Source organism: Bos taurus, chromosome 4, assembly GCF_002263795.3.
Source record: "Bos taurus isolate L1 Dominette 01449 registration number 42190680 breed Hereford chromosome 4, ARS-UCD2.0, whole genome shotgun sequence".
NCBI lineage: Eukaryota > Metazoa > Chordata > Mammalia > Artiodactyla > Bovidae > Bos > Bos taurus.
The window spans coordinates 52,462,204-52,481,144 of NC_037331.1; the positions used below are offsets into that span (position 1 = coordinate 52,462,204).

Here is an 18,941-nt window from a genome sequence, read left to right on the forward strand (position 1 = left end):
TTGTTTAAAATGCTCTTTTATTTGAACTTGTTTTCAAAAAGTGAGGGTTCCATTAATTATTTGTTGTAGTGTTTACGTTAAATTACTATTCTCATTAATTTAGTACTAAGTAGATTATGTATATATACAAAAAATAGATTTCTTATACATAAGAAATATATGATGCAAAAGCAGTTTCTATGTTACTATTCTCTGTTTTGTATTTTATCTTTTCTATTTGTGTTTTGAGCCAGCTGGTCAAGGAAAGGAATCTCCCACTCCCGCCCAACAGATTATTTTTATTCACTTATAATAGAACAAAAAAATAATAACTCAGTGGGACTTCTCTTTTCAATGTTTATCATTCAAACCTCATAGCCCTGCTTCAACAAAGAAAATAAAGTCAGAGAAAGATCAATTGTGAGTGTCCTAAAACTGGAAAAATCTAGTTTACCATGTTTAAATGAATAAACACACAAAAGGAAATAAAATAATCTTTTAAGTGCCAGTTTTTGTGTGTGCTTACATTGTGTGATATATGCAGTCCTACAGTGCTCACTCTTTATTCCTGAAGTTTATCTTCTTTCTATGCCGCCAGTTATTCTATCGAATAGTTTAATGTTCAGTTTTGCCATTTTGCATTCACAATAAATGTCTTCAGAGAAAAGCAAAATAGGGAATCCAAACAACTTAAAATTTCCCCTCATTTTCCCATGAGACTCCCACTAAATATCTGGTATAGATATAGAAATATAGATATCACATATGCACATCTAGGTATGGATTTATAAGTTTTTTTCTTTTTGTATTTATTCTGAAAAATTATCTGGAAATATAATATGTAAGTATATAGATGATTTTATTTCTTTTTCCGTATTTATAATGAGATTATCTGGCAGACAGATACATCATACACACGACATGCACACACATATGTAATATATATGCATATTGTGTATGTGTGTATATATATGTATCTATACACATACAAATGAGCACAGATATATCTCCAGAAAATTATCGGTTTTAGATAATCAATTTTCAGAAACATGATGAGTATATACTATGGTACCCTCTCCCTTGATGAGTGATTATAAATGAAGAGGGGTGCAACAATAAAAACAAATTAAATTATTAAATTTGTGGTCGGTTTTCCAGTACTATAGTGTTTTGGTGAAGAAAAATATTAAACCAGGATGCCATTAGGGAGAGTGTTGGAGATGGTTTGAATCTTAAGTTGAGCCTGTAGATTGTATTTTGATATTTAAAGAAGGTATAAGGACATTTGAGGTGCAGAAAATAGCAGTGGCACAGAATAACACTGAGATAAATATTCTCCAATGGCTTCCAACATTTTGAGTTTTCAAAATACTTTTTACAATTAAAAATGTTAAGGCAGGATCCCTTCCACGATAAGATAGGTAGTAAAGAATCTAGCCTCTGTGTTAGACCTAAATTTTAACCCTAAGTCTTCTATTTATTACAAGTGTATGATCTTGAGATAATTACTTATTTTTTCAGACTTTTAATTATTTATATTTAACATGGGAACTATGAAACTTCACTCATAAAGTTGTTATAAAGATTACTTGAAATTCTGCTATTTGTTATTACTATGAGACATGCTTAGCTGAATATCGGGCATATAATAAAAACTCAACTATCTATGACTTTGCATATATATGTTATGATAATGCTTGTATTTTATTATGTTTAAAAAATTCTTCATATGTGGATTCATAGGTTCCATTTGACAACATTCTATCCTCTTTCTTCCTCCCTCCCACTGGAGTGGAAAATCTATTTTTGGACATAGTCTACATATTTGTATGTGGTGATGAGAAATCTTTCAGAACTTGTTAGTAGTAGTAAATAATATTGACTAGATAATGTGGGACCATTGAATGAAGCTTTTGAAAACTAGACATGAGCGTTTGAGCTTAATGTATGAGCGTAATATATGAGCTATATGAGGGGAAAGACTTAGATTTCATGTTTTTGAGCTAGGAGAGATCAGAAGAAAGTTGTATTTCAAAACATGTTTGTGTGAGAGGAGCATTTGGGAACTAATTGAGAGGGATGGAGGGATGCTGGAAGGAAGGACATAATTTAGGCTGAAGGCCTTGGGGATCTTGAGATGTGAGAGTATGGAAGAAAATTTAAACTGACCAATGTTTTAATCAGTCAGTACTAAAGAAAATCAACTTTGAATATTCGTTGGAAGGACTGATGCTGAATCTCCAATACTTTGACAGGCCTGATGTGAAGAGCCAACTCATTGGAAAAGACCCTGATGATGGGAAAGATTGAAGGCAAAAGGAGCAGGGGGTGGCAGAGGATGAGATGATTAGGTAGCATCACCCACTCAATAAATTTGAGCAAACTCCAGGAGTTAGTGTCTCTCAAAGCTCGGTTGGTAAAGAATCCACCTAGAATGCAGAAGACCCCGGTTCAATTCCTGGGTCAGGAAGATCCACAGAAGAAGGGAGCTACCCACTCCAGTGTTCTTGGGCTTCCCTTGTGGCTCATCTGGTAAAGAATCCACCTGCAATGCAGGAGACCTGGGTTTGATCCCTGAGTTGGGAAGATCCCTTGGAGAAGGGAAAGGCAACCCACTCCAGTATTCTGGCCTGGAGAATTCCATGGACTGTAGTCCATGGGGTTGCAGATTGGGACACAACTGAGTGACTTTCACTTTCACTTTTCAGGAGTTAGTGTAGGACAGAGAAGCCTGGTGTGCTGCAGTCCATGGGGTCGCAATGAGTCAGACACAACTTAGTGACTGAACAACAATGAACAAAATAACTTAAAAGAAAAAAATATCACAACTGGGTAATAGATTGGATCTAATATATGGAGAGGGAAGAAGCCAAACAGAAAAAAACACGTGTGGAATTTAGGTCAGATCATTTATGATGTCCTTTATTGTATTTGGCCTGATGAGAGTAAATGGATATATGAACAATTAATTCTCATAGGGAAGTACTGATTTTAAACAGGCAAAGAAATATTTTTCTATTATTGAAAATTGTTGCCTTCTCACAAACTAATATTTTTTAATAAATGGGGTTGAATTTTATCAGATAGTTTTTTAAATCTACTGAGATGATCATATGGTTTCTTTTTCTTTCTTAACATCATAAAATATATTTATGGGAAACCCAATTTGATTATGACAAGTTACCTTGTTTATATTCTCTTGAATTTAAATATGTAATAATATTTTGCTTAAGATTTATAGTCATGATTAAAATGGGTCTGTAATATTTTTTCTTATAATGTTTTTATATGGTTTCAGTCTCAATGAATTGGAACATATTCTGTCTTGTCTCTATTGTCTGGAAATGTTTGTACAAAATTGAGATGGCATGTTTCCTGAAAATGTGGCAGTCTTGCCCATAAAACTGTCTAATCCAGATATTTTCTTGTGTAATATGTTTAAAGTATTTTTTATTTCTTCAGTAATCATAAGACTATTCAAGCTCTTAATTATTTGTTGTCAGTTCTACTAAATAATGTTTTTCTAGAAATTTATGTATTTCACCTAAGCATTCAGTTATTAGAAAATTATTATAGGTAATCTCTCTTCTCTTTTTTATTATGGTAAAATATGTTTAGCATAAAATTTGCCATCCTAAACATTTTAAAGTGTACAGTTCAGTGCCATAACATAGATTCACAATGTTGTGCAACCATTATCACTATACACTCACAGAGATTTTTCATTCTTCCAAACAGAAAACAGTGTCACCAATTAAATAATAACTCCCTATTTTCCTTATCTCCAGACTTTAATAGCCTTTATTCTCCTTTCTATCTGTATAAATTTGACTTGATAGTGTCCTTTAATGTACAAAAGTTTTAAATTTTATGAAATCCAGTTTATCTGTTTTGGTTGTTGCTGTTGCCTGTGATTTTGATATTATACCTATAAAATCATCACCAAACCAAATTTTTTATGAAGATTCTCCCTTATCTTTTCTAGGAAAGTTATACCCTTAACTCATATAAAGTTGTTGATCCATTTTGAGTAAATTTTGTTTATGGTCTAAGAGTCCAACTTCCTTCTGCATATGGCTCTCTAGTTTTTTCAAGATTATTTGTTGAAGAATTTGTCCTTTCCCTATTGAATAGCCTTGGTACCTTACCAAAAATCATTTGACCATATATTTGAATAATAATTTATGGACTCTCTACCCCACTCTCTACATGTCTGTCTTTATGTCAGTGCCACACTCTTGATTACAATTGTTTTGTAATAAACATTTTGTTTATAACAAAATGTTTTTTGGTTTATAACAAAATGTTTGTAATAAACAAACATTTTGTTTTGAAATATGGAAATTTAAGCCCCCCAACTTAGTTCTTTTCAAGGTAATTTTTACTATTCAGGGTCCCATGAGACTTCATATGAATTTTAGTGTGGGTTTTTATATTTTTGCAAAAACCACTGTTAGGATTTTAATATGGATTGGAGGCATTTGTTGATTGCTCTGGATAGTACTGCCCTCTTACTGATACTAAGTCTTCTCATCAAAAAACATGAGATATCTTTCCATTTATTTATGTCTTCTTTAATTTCTTTAAGCAATGTATTTTTTAGTTTTTGGTATCTAAGTCTTTTCCTCCTTGGTTAAATTTATTCCCAAGTATTTTATTCTTTTTGATGTTATTGTACATGAAATTGATTTCTTAATATCCTTTCCAGATTGTTCATTGTTAGTGTATAAAGATGCAACATATTTTTGCATGTTGATTTTTTATTCTGCCACTTTGCTAAATTCATGTATTAGCTTTCATACTGTTGTGTGTGTGTGTGTGTATGTGTATGTATGAATCTCATGATTTTCTAAATGTAAGATCATGTCATCTGTGAACAAAGATATTTTTACTCATGCCTTTTCAGTTTGGATGACTTTCTTTTCCTTGACTAATTGTTGTGGCTAGGACTTCCAATACTGTGTTAAAAAGAAGTGGTGAAAGCAGGTATCCTGGTCTTGTTTGTTCCTGATCCTTGAGGAAAAAACATAAATCTAAGTTGTACTATGGTTATATCCCTCTTTGATTTAAAATATCATTTGTTTAGTCTTTATTCCTTTAGTCTTACAAGAGGCCTGTCAAGTTTGCTAACTGAAAAAACAAAACAAAATTTTGTCTTTTGCATTGTTTTGTTTTTCACTGATTTATGATCTTATATTACTATCTGTTTTACTTGCTTTGGGGTTTTTTTGGTGATTTTTCTGACTTCTTGAGAAATACACTCAGTCTATCAAATATCAAAATTTTAACTATTTTTTCTCATATTTAAGGGTATAAATTTCCTTCAAAATATTAGTTTGCCAAATTCCAAAAGTTTCCTTACATGTGTTTTCTGTATCTTTCATTTATTTTTGAATTCCAGTGTGATTTGTCTTTACTCTTGAATCATTAAAATTTTTCTAATTAGGTAATCAAGGACTCAATGAAATTTTTGAAGTTTTTCATTTTTTTTGTTTTTGTTTTTGGTGATGTTTTTGGTGATCAATATTTATATATGTTCTGTATGTACTTGGAAAATATGTGTTTTCTGTACTTTTTAGATACAGAACTATATACATGTCTACTAGGACAAGATTTCACTTTTATTGTTCACAACTAGAACATTACTGATTATTTTTGTCTACTTGACCTTTCAAAAATAGGAAGAAATATCTTGAAATCTCTCACTACTTTAATGGCTTTATTCATTTTTCCTTGTAATTTAAACATTCTGCTTCATATTTGCTTCCAATACTATATTTCCCTATTGTCTCTACTGTCTGGAAATATTTGTACAAAATGCAGATGGTATGTTTCCTGAAAATGTTATAGTCTTCTCTATTTTATTAGGTACACATCTGCTTATAATTGCTGTGCCTTTTTGGAGAATTGAATTCTTTATTTTTAGATAGTGACTATCTCTAGCCCTAATAATTTTTCTAATTTTAGTCTATTTTTTCTGATATTAATATAGCTGCATCAGCTTCCTATGTTTATAATTTGCTGGGCATATATTTTCCCATCTTTTAATTTTCAATCTTGTGTGTCCTTTTGTAATGCAGCTGTGTCTCTTGTAAGCTACATAGATCTAAACACTATCTTTTTAACTGAACTATCAAACTTTTAGCTGAGGAATTTGATCTATTTACATTTATTATCACTATTGATATTTTTCACCTGTATTTCTCATTTTTTTATTATGTGTGACACATATTTTAATATATTTTTTAGTACTTTTTTCCTTTTTACCACTTTTACATTCATTCACTTCCTTACTACTCCAACCCTATCATACTGATACTATCTAGATTTAATATGGAGTTATATGGTTATATCAGTTCAGTTCAGGTGCTCAGTCGTGTCCGACTCTTTGCGACATCATGGACTGCAGAACGCCAGGCCTCACTGTCCATCGCCAGATCCCTGAGTTTACTCAAACTCATGTGCATTGAGTCCGTGATGCCATCCAACCATCTCGTTCTCTATTATCCCCTTCTCCTCCTGCCTTCAGTCTTTCCCAGGATCAGGGTCTTTTCAAATGAGTGAGTTCTTCACATCAGGTGGCCAAAGTATTGGAGTTTCAGCTTCAGCGTCAGTCCTTCCAATGAATATTCAGGACTGATTTCCTTTAGGATGGACTGGTTGGATCTCCTTCCAGTCCAAGGGACTCTCAAGAGTTCTACAAACAACATAGTTCAAAAGCATCAATTCTTTGGTGCTCTGTTCTCTTTATAGTCCAACTCTCACATCCATACATAACTACTGGAAAAACCATAGCTTTGACTAGATGGACCTTTGTTGGTAATGTCTCTGCTTTTTAATATGCTGTCTAGATTGGTCCTAACTTTTCTTTCAAGGAGCAAAGTTCTTTTAATTTGATGGCTGCAGTCACCATCTGCAGTGATTTTGGAGCCCCCAAAAGTAACGTCTGTCACTTTTTCCATTGTTTCCCCATCTATTTGTCATGAAGAGATAGGACTAGATGCCATGATCTTACTTTTCTGAATGTTGAGCTTTAAGCCAACTGTTTTACTCTCCTCTTTCACTTTCATCAAGAAGCTCTTTAGTTCTTCTTCACTTTCTGCCATAAGGGTGGTGTCAGCTGCATATCTGAGGTTATTGATATGTCTCCCGGCAATCTTGATTCCAGCTTGTGCTTCATCTAGCCCAGCGTTTCTCATGATGTACTCTGCATATAAGTTAAATAAGCAGGGTGACAATATACAGCCTTGACATACTCCTTTCCCTATTTGGAACCCGTCTGTTGTTCCATGTCCAGTTCTAACTATTGCTTCCTGACCTACATATAGATTTCTCAAGAGGCAGTTCAGGTGGTTATATAGTTTATTTTATTATCTTGATTCTCCTATTTTCTTTTAGACTGCAGCCACTTTACCAAGATGTTTAATATTCTATTTATAACATGTTTTATTTATTTATATCATATTTACTTCTTCCCAAACTGTCTTCAGTGTTTGTATTTGTGGGTAAGCATTCTTAAGCATTTTATATTTCTCAGCATATTTTTAATCATGACCTCAGATGTAGATGATATTGGGCTGGATATAAAACTGTGCTTTAAGATCTTTTCATTTACTTTCTTGTTTCATTCATTTTGCTATTTAAAATGTTTATGTTAATAAGATTCTTATTCCTTTGAACATAATCTCTTCTTACTATTATGCTCATACATTTTCTGTCATTGTACATTCCTAAGTTTAAACCTACAGGATGTAGGTTTTTCTTCTTTGATATTCTATAGGCCCTTTGATTTTTAAGTCAAAATGAAACAACAAAATAAGATGAGATTAAAGACAATAGTTTCATCTTTGACTTAGTGTTAATTCTGGAATGCATATCTATTCTTTCTTAAAGTATTTTCTTCCTTCCAATTTTTATTTTTTTTCTCCCTGACTCTCTTAATACCTATCTATATTTTAGTTCTAATAATTCTGTCCTTCATACTAATTAGATTTTATTTTATATGTTTGGTTTCTTGGTTCTTCATCCTTCTGAGAGATTAATTTGGTTTTTATAATTTACTAATTCCTTTATTTCTTTCTCAGCTTATGTATTATGCTATTTTTCCATTTTATGGTTTTCTTCTTTTTTCAGGTATTATATTTTCATGTCTCCTATTTCTTCATGATCACTTTGGCCATTTTTATATTTATTTGTTCTTATTTTTGATTATTACTGTTGTTATTTAGTCACTCAGCAGTGTTTGACACTTTTGTGACCCCATGGATTGTGGCCCGCCAGGTTTATCTGTCCATGGGATTCCCTAGGCAAGAGTACTGGAGTGGGTTGCCATTTCCTTCTCCAGGGAATCTTCCCAATTCGGGGATCAAACCCACATCTCTTGAATTAGGAGGCAGATGTTTTACCACAAAGCCACCAGGGAAGCTCCATTTTAGATTATAAATTATTGCAAACATCATCCTTTATTTCATTAAAGTATGTATTAGATCAATTTTTAAAACTTGGTTTCATGTAATCTTTTTTTATTTCTAAAATTTTTGCTTTTGATGTTATTTCTAACATTACATGTTGCTTAACTTTTAAAATAATCATTTTTCTTGAATGCTTTGATATTTTGACCTGTAAGCTCATTTTCTTTAGGGAATTTTGGCTACTGTGAAAGGTAGTGTTTGTACAGGAAGACCAGTTCTCAGTCCATTTCAGTCTCTATGAACTTAGTAGGGAGATGTGAAAAATCTAGGGTAGAGAATTTTCGACACCAGGAATCACTTTTGGTCACTTCTCACTTCAAAACAATTTCTTAGATCAAGCATTCACTTTTGTCTACAAGAAAGAATTGTCTTAAGAAAAGACAAGATATGTTCTACCTTGCTGAAAATATTTTATAATAAATTATTTACTAGGTGTTTTTAAAATTTGTGAGTTTGTTTCTAATACTTATATTTCCCTATTGCTATGTCAATGATTTTGCTTTACTGAAAAAAGTAATAATTTTTAACCAGAATAATAAATATTTCTTTATAAAATATCTATCCGGTTGCCTACTAGTCTGTAAGATAAAGCCAAGACTTAGACTTTAATACCTAAGTAGATTATAACTTTGGTTTGTAAGCCTTTTCTGATATGCATGTAATCTTTAAATTTTCACTAACATTTTACTCATATCTTTGAATGGAGAAAAGGCTCTTTAGATTATGTGAAATATATTACATATTTTGAAATTGAAACCAATTGTCTAATGATATTTAAAAAGTAATTAGCCATTCACATGAAATAGAGTAGTACCTACAACATAAAATTAAATAGGATATTAATCATTATGCTTCAGGGCATAAATTAGACAACAACCAAGGTCATAGCAAACACCCTTTTTCAACAACACATGAGATGACTCTAACGTGGACATCACCAGATGGTCAGTACCGAAATTAGATTGATTATATTCTTTGCAGTGGAAGATAGAGAAGCTCTATACAGTTAGTAAAAACAAACTGGGAGCTGACTGTGGCTCAAATCATGAATATTGCAAAATTCAGCCTGAAATTGAAGAAAGTAGGGAAAACCACTAAGCCATTCAGGTATGACCTAAATCAAATCCCTTACAATTATACAGTGGAAGTGACCAATAATTCCAAGGGATTACATCTGATAGAACAGAGTGCCTGAAGGACTATGGACAGAGGTTTGTAACATTGTATAGGAGACAGTGATCAAAACCATCCCCAAGATAAAGAAATGCAAAATGGCAAAATGGTTGTCTGATAAGGCCTTACAAATAGCTGGGAAAAGAAGACAGGTGAAAGGCAAAGGAGAAAAAGAAAGATATACCCATCTGAATGCAGTTTCAAAGAATAGCAAGGAGAGATAAGAAAGCCTTCCTCAGTGATCAATGAAAAGAAATAGAGGAAAACAATAGAATGGGAAAGACTAGAGATCTCTTCAAGAAAATTAGAGATATCAAGGGAGCATTTCATGCCAAGATGGGCACAATAAAGGTATAATAAAGATATGGTAATAAAGAAATAAAGAATAAAGAAATGATATGGACCTAACATAAGCAGAAGATATTAAGAAGACGTAGCAAGAATACACAGAACTATACAAAAGAGATATTAATGATCTAGATAACCATGATGGTGTGATCACTCACCTAGAGCCAGACATCCTGGAGTGGGAAGTCAAGTGGGCCTTAGGAAGCATCACTATGAACAAAGCTAGTGAGGTGATGGAATTCCAGCTGAGCTATTTCAAATCCTGAAAGATGATGCTATGAAAGTGCTACACTCAATATGCCAACAAATTGGGAAAACTCAGCAGTGGCCATAGGGCTGGAAAAGGTCAGTTTTCATTTCAATCCCAAAGAAGGACAATGTCAAAGAATGCTCGAACTACTGCACAATTGTACTTATTTCATACACTAGCAAAGTAATGCTCAAACTTCTCCAAGCTAGCCTTTCAACACTAAGTGAACTGAGAACTTACAGATGTTCAAGCTGAATTTCAAAAAGGTAGAGGAACCAGCAATCAAATTGCCAACATTGGATCATAGAAAAAGCAAGAGAATTCCAGAAAACATCTACTTCTGCTTCATTGACTACGCTAAAGACTTTGACCGTGTGGATCACAACAAATTGTGGAAAATTAAGGAGATGGGAATACCAGACCACCTTATCTGCCTCCTAAGAAACCTGTATGCAGGTTCAGAAGTAGCAGTTAGAACTGGACACGGAACAATGGACTGGCTCAAAATTGGGAAAGGAATATATCATGGCTGTATACTGTCACTTGGCTTATTGAACTTATATGCAGAATACATCATGAAAAATGCCAGGCTGGATGAAACACAAGCTGGAATCAAGATTGCAGGGAGAAATATCAATAACCTCATATATGCAGATGACACCACCTTTATGGCAGGAAGTGAAGAGTAACTAAGTGCCTCTTGATGAAAGTGAAAGAGGAGAATGAAAAAGTTGGCTTAAAACTCAACACTCAAAAAACTAAGATCATGGCATCCAGTCTCATCTTTTCATGGCAAATGGACAATAAATGGAAACAGTGAGAGACTTTATTTTCTTGGGTTGTAAAATCACTGCAGATGGTGACTGAAGCCATGAAATTAGAAGACACTTGCTTCTTGGAAGGAAAGTTATGACCAACCTGGACAGTGTATTAAAAAGCAGAGACATTACTTTGCTGACTAAGGTCCATCTAGTCAAAGCTATGGTTTTTCCAGTAGTCGTGTGTTGATGTGAGAGTCGGACCGTGAAGAAGGCTGAGCACCAAAGAATTATGCTTTTGAACTGTGGTGTTGGAGAAGACTCTTGAGAGTTCCTTGGACTGCAAGAAACTAAACCAGTCACTCCTAAAGGAAATCAATCCTGAATGTTTATCAGAACGACTGATGGTGAACCTGAAGCTCCAATGCTTTGGTCACCTGATTCAAAGAGGTGACTCACTGAAAAATATCCTGATGCTGGGAAAGATAGAAGGCATGAGGAGAAGAGGATGACAGAGGATGAGATGTTTGGATGGCATCACTGACTCAATGGACATGAGTCTGATCAACTTTGAGACATGGGGGCAGAGAAGCCTGGCATGCTGCAGTCTACAGGGTTGCAGAGTCAGACACTACTGGAGCAACTGAAGAACAACCGAAGATCAGGAGAAGATGTAATAGACCCACAGTTAAGCAGGATTGAATTCATTATCAGAACTCCAGCCCCATTTCTACAGAAAAATACATTGGGTACGCTCTGACCAAGTAATAATAACCCAGTGTAATGTTTTAGCTAGGAACCTATCACTTTATTGTTGCAGTGCAAATGTAATATGGCTCCTCTTAAACATTTCTACTGTTTGCTACCGCTGCATTCAATCTATCTGATTTCAAGCTCTTTAGAGAAAAATGCCCTTTTCCTAGTTCTTTCCCCCTTCTTTCTCCCTCCTTGTCTTTTTGTTCAGCATGTCATTATGTTTCTCAAAGGCACAGTGCAAATGTACAATTCAGGTTGGTGATGCCTCCACTTATAACCAACAGGGTTTTCAAAAAAGACCTGGAAGCTTTAAAATTCTACATATATAGCTAAATGACTCACATGTTAGGGAAATGTGTGCTTCTAGAATTTCTTTCTAATTGTATTATTTTGATACTTACACTCATCATTTATCCAATTTGATAGGTTTTCTTGTCCCTACTTTTCAGATAAGAAAATTGAGAGGGAATAAATATCTCAGTAGCTCACTTCTAATATCCAAGATGCAAAAACACATTTTAAAACAATGTTGTTGTTGTTCAGTCACTTAGTCATATCCAACTGTTTGCGACTCTATGGAATGCAGCATACCAGACTTCCCTGTCCTTCATTGTTATATAATCAATGAATTTATATAAAATAAAGATGAGGAGTCCTCACAGAGTAAATAATGAAGAGAACCAATATATGAAAACATGCATCATAATACCATATGCAATCTATAATGTTCTTGTTGATATGCATATACAATTGTATATTAGCCTGATTTCCACTGTATTTTCCAAGTATTTTTCCCTCGGAAATATACAATATTAATCACATAATTTAATAGATTATTATTTCAGAAACTAATTTTTGTCTTCATGTGTCCTTTCTTCGATTATTTTCAGTCTGATTTTATAAGTATTAAAAAAATTTCCTTCGGCTTGGAGTTCTACAAAAAATGGGAATAAAGAGTTCAAGTTTCCATAATAATCTGAATATAGCTTTGTTTGATAATTTCTTAAAGGAAAGAAAACAGGTACTGCTTATTCGGCTCTTGATTGACTTCTCAGAAATGAAATAAAGATAACTAGAATGGAAATATTTTAAATGTTCAAATCTTGTATTTTAAATATAGGTTGTTCTGGAATAATAAATATTAACTTGAGTTGTGAATATTATTTAAATTTAATTTTCTTAGGAGATCAATCAATAAGCACATTTTCAATAAAATTTTGAATTGTGTATAAAGCATCTTAGCTTTCTGAAAAATTGCTCCCAAGGAGCACTTTAAGAATTGCAGTGTTGCTGTAATTAGATATACCCTATATCCACTTGAGGCAAAGCAGTTTTAGACTACTTTTGGTTACCAGCTGGATATTTATAATAATCTAGAACATTAAGTGTACAATGAGAAAAAGTATGCCTTCCAGGAAGGAAAGTTTCTCACTTAATTAACAGTATAAAACACCTCTTGACTGTGAATTGCTGGTAGCACTGATAGTATTAAGGTTTCCAAAATATTCAACTATTATGCCTAATTCATGATATGTAATGAATTTTCGAGCTTTACTAATATGTATATTGATTTTTGTCTAAAGTGATATTTTTAATCTTATTCATTTATAACCAGGTACTGTGCTGGATCAAATGCCCATAACTTTGTAAATATTAATAAAAATTTTTCTTCATGAGTGAACTTTTTCCTTTTTCTTAAGTACAAATAGCTTTTTTCAACATATCTTATCCACAAGCATTCCCCAAAGATTTTACAAAGTTAATGCATATTCATTTTTGTTTAAAATTAAAAATGCTATATATTGCAAGTTTCTATTAACAATTGGTCAATTTAAGGTAATACAACTAAATATATCAATATTAACCAAAGACTTAATTGCTCTTTTCTACATTTTTTCCTTTAAAGGTATCTGGAAGTATTTTGGATGTGTATAGTGGTGAGCAAGAAATTTCGCCAGTTAATATGGGCCTTACAAGTGCTTCTTGTCCAAGTAGTCTACCAATGAAAAGAGAAATTACAGGTAATGCTGCTTTTATAGTTTTCTTTAAAAAAAAAAACAACACCTTTGTAAGACATGAGTGACATATAATTCCAATCTAAAGACAATTTTTGAAACATTATCAAAATAGTTATAGTAAGTCTTCTACATATGAACCTTCAAATTGCAAACTATCAAAGATGTGAACTTGCGTTTGCATGTTCAATCATGTAAGTTAGTTCACTTGTCTGGCATACATTGTCACAGTGTGCATCCTCTTCAAGTGGCTGTGCTTTTGTGTACTTTACTGTACAGTACTGTATAGAGGACAGTAGTACAGTATCTTTATTTCAAGTCCAGGATGTCTGAAAGCAAGTGTAGAAGCAATGTGATTTAGCTGGTACTGCTAAGAATTGCCAGTTATTGTACTGTACTACTTTATTTTCCAAGGTGCTGTACTATGAGATTAAAAATGTTTTCTTTATTTTTGTGTTTTTTGTGTATTATTTGTGTGAAAAGTATTATTAAACTATTACAGTACAGTACTCTATGGGCTGATTGTGTTAGTTGGGTACCTAGGCTAAAAAAACAAATTGGACTTTTACTTGGAAAGGAACTCATTCATAGGTAGGAGACTTACTGTAGTTAAAATGGGAAACATTTCAAGAGTAAATCCACCTTCTTTTCCTTTATAACAACCAAGCAACAAGTTAGTATAACTTACAGTTCAACTCAGTGATTTTAGGAATTGGACAAATACGAATATACACACATAACCTCTAGTCATATGTATACGACAGTTTGACTAAGTTCCGCTTTCACTTTGGGCTTCCCTGGTGAATCAGATGGTAAAGAGTCTACCTGCAGTGTGGGAAACTCAGGTTCGATTGCTGGGTCAGGAAGATCCCCTGGAGAATGAAATGGCAACCCACTTCAGTATTCTTGCCTGGAAAATCCCACGGATGGATGAGCCTGGCGACTACAGTCCATGGGGTTGCAAAGAGTTGGATATGACTGAACGACTTAACTTAGCTAACTTTCACTTAATATAGGTTAATTTTGATATTGCAAATATTCAATTTATTAACACGTTTGCAAAATAACAGATTAATAGATTAGGAAAAAATAGATTTTCCTCTTTTCAACTTGTTTCACAGATACCATGATTCACATTTAACTTTCTCAAGTGTGTAAAAACCCCTCTGTTTTCAATAATAAATTTCAAAATTGTTACAACTTAAAGGAATTACAGGGGCACTTTCAAGTTCCTTCAATAGGTAGATGAGGAAGTAGTCAGAGGAGTTATTTCCCAATGGTATTCTGATTAGAAGCAGAAGTTGATCAAAATAAGGATCTCCTGACTTACAAGTCTAGTGTTAGTTTCTCCATAAAATAAAATAAAATTTAATAGAAATTTCTGTAACATGTTTTTAGTTCGGCATTCAAACATTGATCTTTTAGTATTTTTCTTTAGTTAATATCAGCATTTTTAATAAATACAATATTTCTATTCTTGGAATCTAACAAATGACTCAAAAATATCTATGCATTCAAATTATTTAGAGTAAAATTAATTAATTTAATCTTAAATAATCAAAATTTAATAAATATATTTATATATTTCTATTTTAAAACTAGAATAATTCAAAGAACATTGTATTAATTATCCATTGATATATAACAAAGTACCCCAAACTTAACAGATTGAAATAATAAATGTTAATTATCTCACACAATCCCTATATTTCAGAAATCCAGGGGTGATTTATAAAATTGCTTCTAGCTCAGAGCCTTGCGTAAGGTTGCAGTCAAGATGTTGGCCAGAGATACAGATATTTGCCTGGAGGATGCACTCCCAGGATGGTTCACTCACACATCTTCCTAGTCAGTGCTGCTTGGTTCTTTACCATGTAGAACTCTCCACAGGGCTGCTCAAGTGTCCTCATGATCTGACAAGTAGTGATTCAAGGAACACCCAAAGGGGAAGCTGAAAATGTCTTTTATGACCTAGTCTTGAAAGCCACACTAATCATTTCCACAATATTATATCAGTTTCACAGATTGATCCTATTCAGTATGGAAGGGAACCATCAAAAGTATGACTGTCATGAATGAGAATCATGGTGGGCCATTTTGGAGTCTGACTATCACAAGTGCTAACAACCACATAGCACATAAAGTGTCTGTTACTTAAAGTATGGATTTGTTTGATAGGTATATGAGAAATGTCGTTAGTTCCAATTCTTTGAATTTAGAAATCATAATATTTATAAAAAAAATGTAGGTTGTGAAAATTTAGATTGAAATAATTTTGAATAATCTTAAAGTTCTGAGAAAATTCTAATAAAAATGATTAAGCAGGTTAATATTTACTGTATGCTCTAATTCTTTTAATCACAATAATGGTATTTAGTAGGTATCATACCAACTTCACAGATGAGAACTTAGGTAACCTGAGACCCCAAGGCTACTAAATGGAGGGTCAGAATACAAATTCAGATTTTACTATTTAAATCCCATAGGTTTTGCCACTGCCTTCTTACTAATATGTTGTTTCAAATTTCTAAATATTTGTAAAAATTTTTGTTACACCACCTGGAGTAAGTAATATTATATTTTCACTTGTATTTCTGAATTTTGTTGACTGGAAGGATTGTAAGGTAGAAATAAGTACTGTTTCAATTATTTTCCTTTTGATCAGAAACAGATACTCGAGCTTTGGCCAAGGAGAGACAAAAAAAGGACAACCACAACCTCAGTGAGTATATTTTCCTTTTTTCTAAGCAAAATGAATCAATGCAAGAGGAAATGGAAGGAGGTTAAAATATGTGGTGTTTTATTGTCACCTGTATATATTTTGAAGTCAGATGACCAAAATTAAGTGTACACGCTCACTAGTAGAGCTATTTTGGGGCAATTTAGACAATGCAAACTCTCAGAAAAGCTAGACATTTTTATGAAGTGAAACATCTCAAGTTCTCTCCTTGATCATTTTCTCTGAAGAAGAATACTAATAAGGGAGATGAGTGCACTGAGTTACATTTGAACTCAATTGACTCCAAAATTTAAAGAGATAAAAGTGACTTTAGAAAAAGGACGCCATTCAGCCAAAAGTCACACCAAACCCATAGACACCTCAAAACTCACTACTGGACACTTCATTGCACTCCTGAGAGAAGAGATCCAGCTCCACCCCCCAGAACAGTGACACAAGCTTCCCTAACTGGGAAACCTTGACAAGTCACTAGTCCAACCCCACCCACAGGGAGCAACCTCCACAACAAAGAGGAACCACAAACTTCCAGCATAAAATAAGGCCACCCCAAACACAGCAATCTAAACAAAATGAAAAGGCAGAGAAATATTCAGCAGGTAAAGAAGCATGATAAATGCCCACCAAACCAAACAAAAGAGGAGGAGATATGGAGTCTACCTGAAAAAGAATTCAGAATAGTGATAGTAAAGATGATTCAAAATCTTGAAAACAAAACGGAGTTACAGATAAATAGACTGGAGATAAGGATTAAGAAGATTCAAGAAAGGTTTAACAAGGACCTTTCTTTTTAACAAGAAAATAAAAGTCAGTCAATAGTGAATAATGCAATAATTGAGATCAAAAGCACTTTGGAGAGAACCAACAGTAGAATAATTGAGGTAGCTGATAAGTGAGGTGGAAGATAGAATGGTGGAAACAAATGAAGCAGAGAGGATAAAAGAAAAAAGAATTAAAAGAAATGAGGATAACCTCAGAGACCTCTGGGACAATATAAAGTGCCCCAACATTTGAATCATAGGAGTCCCAGAAGAATAAGACAAAAAGAAAGGCCATGAGAAAATACTTGAGGAGAAAATAGTTGAAAACTTCTCTAAAATGGGGGAGGAAATAGCCACCCAAGTCCAAGAAACCCAGAGAGTCCCAAACATGATAAACCCAAGGCAAAACACCCCAAGACACATATTAATCAAATTAATGAAGATCAAACACAAAAAGCAAATATTAAAAGCAGCAAGGGAAAAGCAACAAATAACACACAAGGGGATTCCCATAAGGATAACAACTGATCTTTCAACAGAAACTCTTCAGGCCAGAAGGGAATGGCAAGATATACTTGAAGTGATGAAAGAGAAAAACCTACAACCCAGATTACTATACCCAGCAGGCATCTCATTCAAATATGAAGGAGAAATCAAAAGTTTTACAGAAAAGCAAAAGCTGAGAGAAGTCAGCATGACCAAACCAGCTCTTCAACAAATGCTAAAGGATCTTCTTTAGACAAGAAACACAGAAAAGTTTTATAAACTTGAACCCAAAACAACAAAGTAAATGGCAATGGGATCATACTTATCAATAATTACCTTAAGTGTAAATGGGTTGAATTCCCAACCAAAAGACAAAGACTGGCTGAATGGATACAAAAACAATACCCCTATATATGCTGTCTACAAGAGACCCGCCTCAAAACAAGGTACACATACAGACTGAAAGTGAAGGGCTAGAAAAAGATATTTCACGCAAATGGAGACCAAAAGAAAGCAGGACTAGCAATACGCATATCAGATAAAATAGACTTTTAAATAAAGGCTATGAAAAGAGACAAAGAAGGACACTACCTAATGATCAAAGGATCACTCCAAGAAGATATAACAATTATAAATATATATGTACCCAACATAGAGCACCACAGTATGTAAGGCAAAAGCTAGCAAGTATGAAAGGGGAAATTAACAGTAACACAATAATAGTGGGAGACTTTAATACTCCATTCACACCTATGGATAGATCAACTAAACAGAAAATTAGCAAGGAAGGACAAGCTCTAAATGATACAATGGACCAATTAGACCTAATTGATATCTATAGGACATTTCACCCCAAAACAATGAATTTCACCTTTTTCTCAAGTGCACACAGAACTTTCTCCAGGATAGATCACATCCTGGGCCATAAATCTAGGTTTGGTAAATTCAAAAAAATTGAAATAATTTCAATGCAGTAAGATTAGATGCTGGGAGGGATTGGGGGCAGGAAGAGAAGGGGACGACAGAGGATGAGATGGCTGGATGGCATCACTGACTCGATGGACATGAGTCTCAGTGAACTCCGGGAGTTGGTGATGGACAGGGAGGCCTGGCGTGCTGCGATTCATGGGGTCACAAAGAGTCGGACACGACTGAGCAACTGATCTGATCTGATCTGAAAGTAAAAGTGGAGAATGAAAAAGTTGGC

At 33.7% G+C, this 18,941-nt stretch overlaps 1 protein-coding gene across 9 annotated transcripts in view; it reads left to right on the forward strand.

Moving 5' to 3' along the window:
- TFEC (transcription factor EC) overlaps positions 1-18,941 on the forward strand; it is a 217,473-nt gene that overhangs the window by 180,054 nt on the left and 18,478 nt on the right. For all 9 annotated transcript variants that reach the window (XM_059885686.1, XM_059885687.1, XM_059885691.1 and 6 more), the window contains 2 exon segments: positions 13,642-13,756; positions 16,416-16,472. In XM_059885686.1, coding sequence (XP_059741669.1) covers positions 13,642-13,756; positions 16,416-16,472 — 172 coding nt within the window.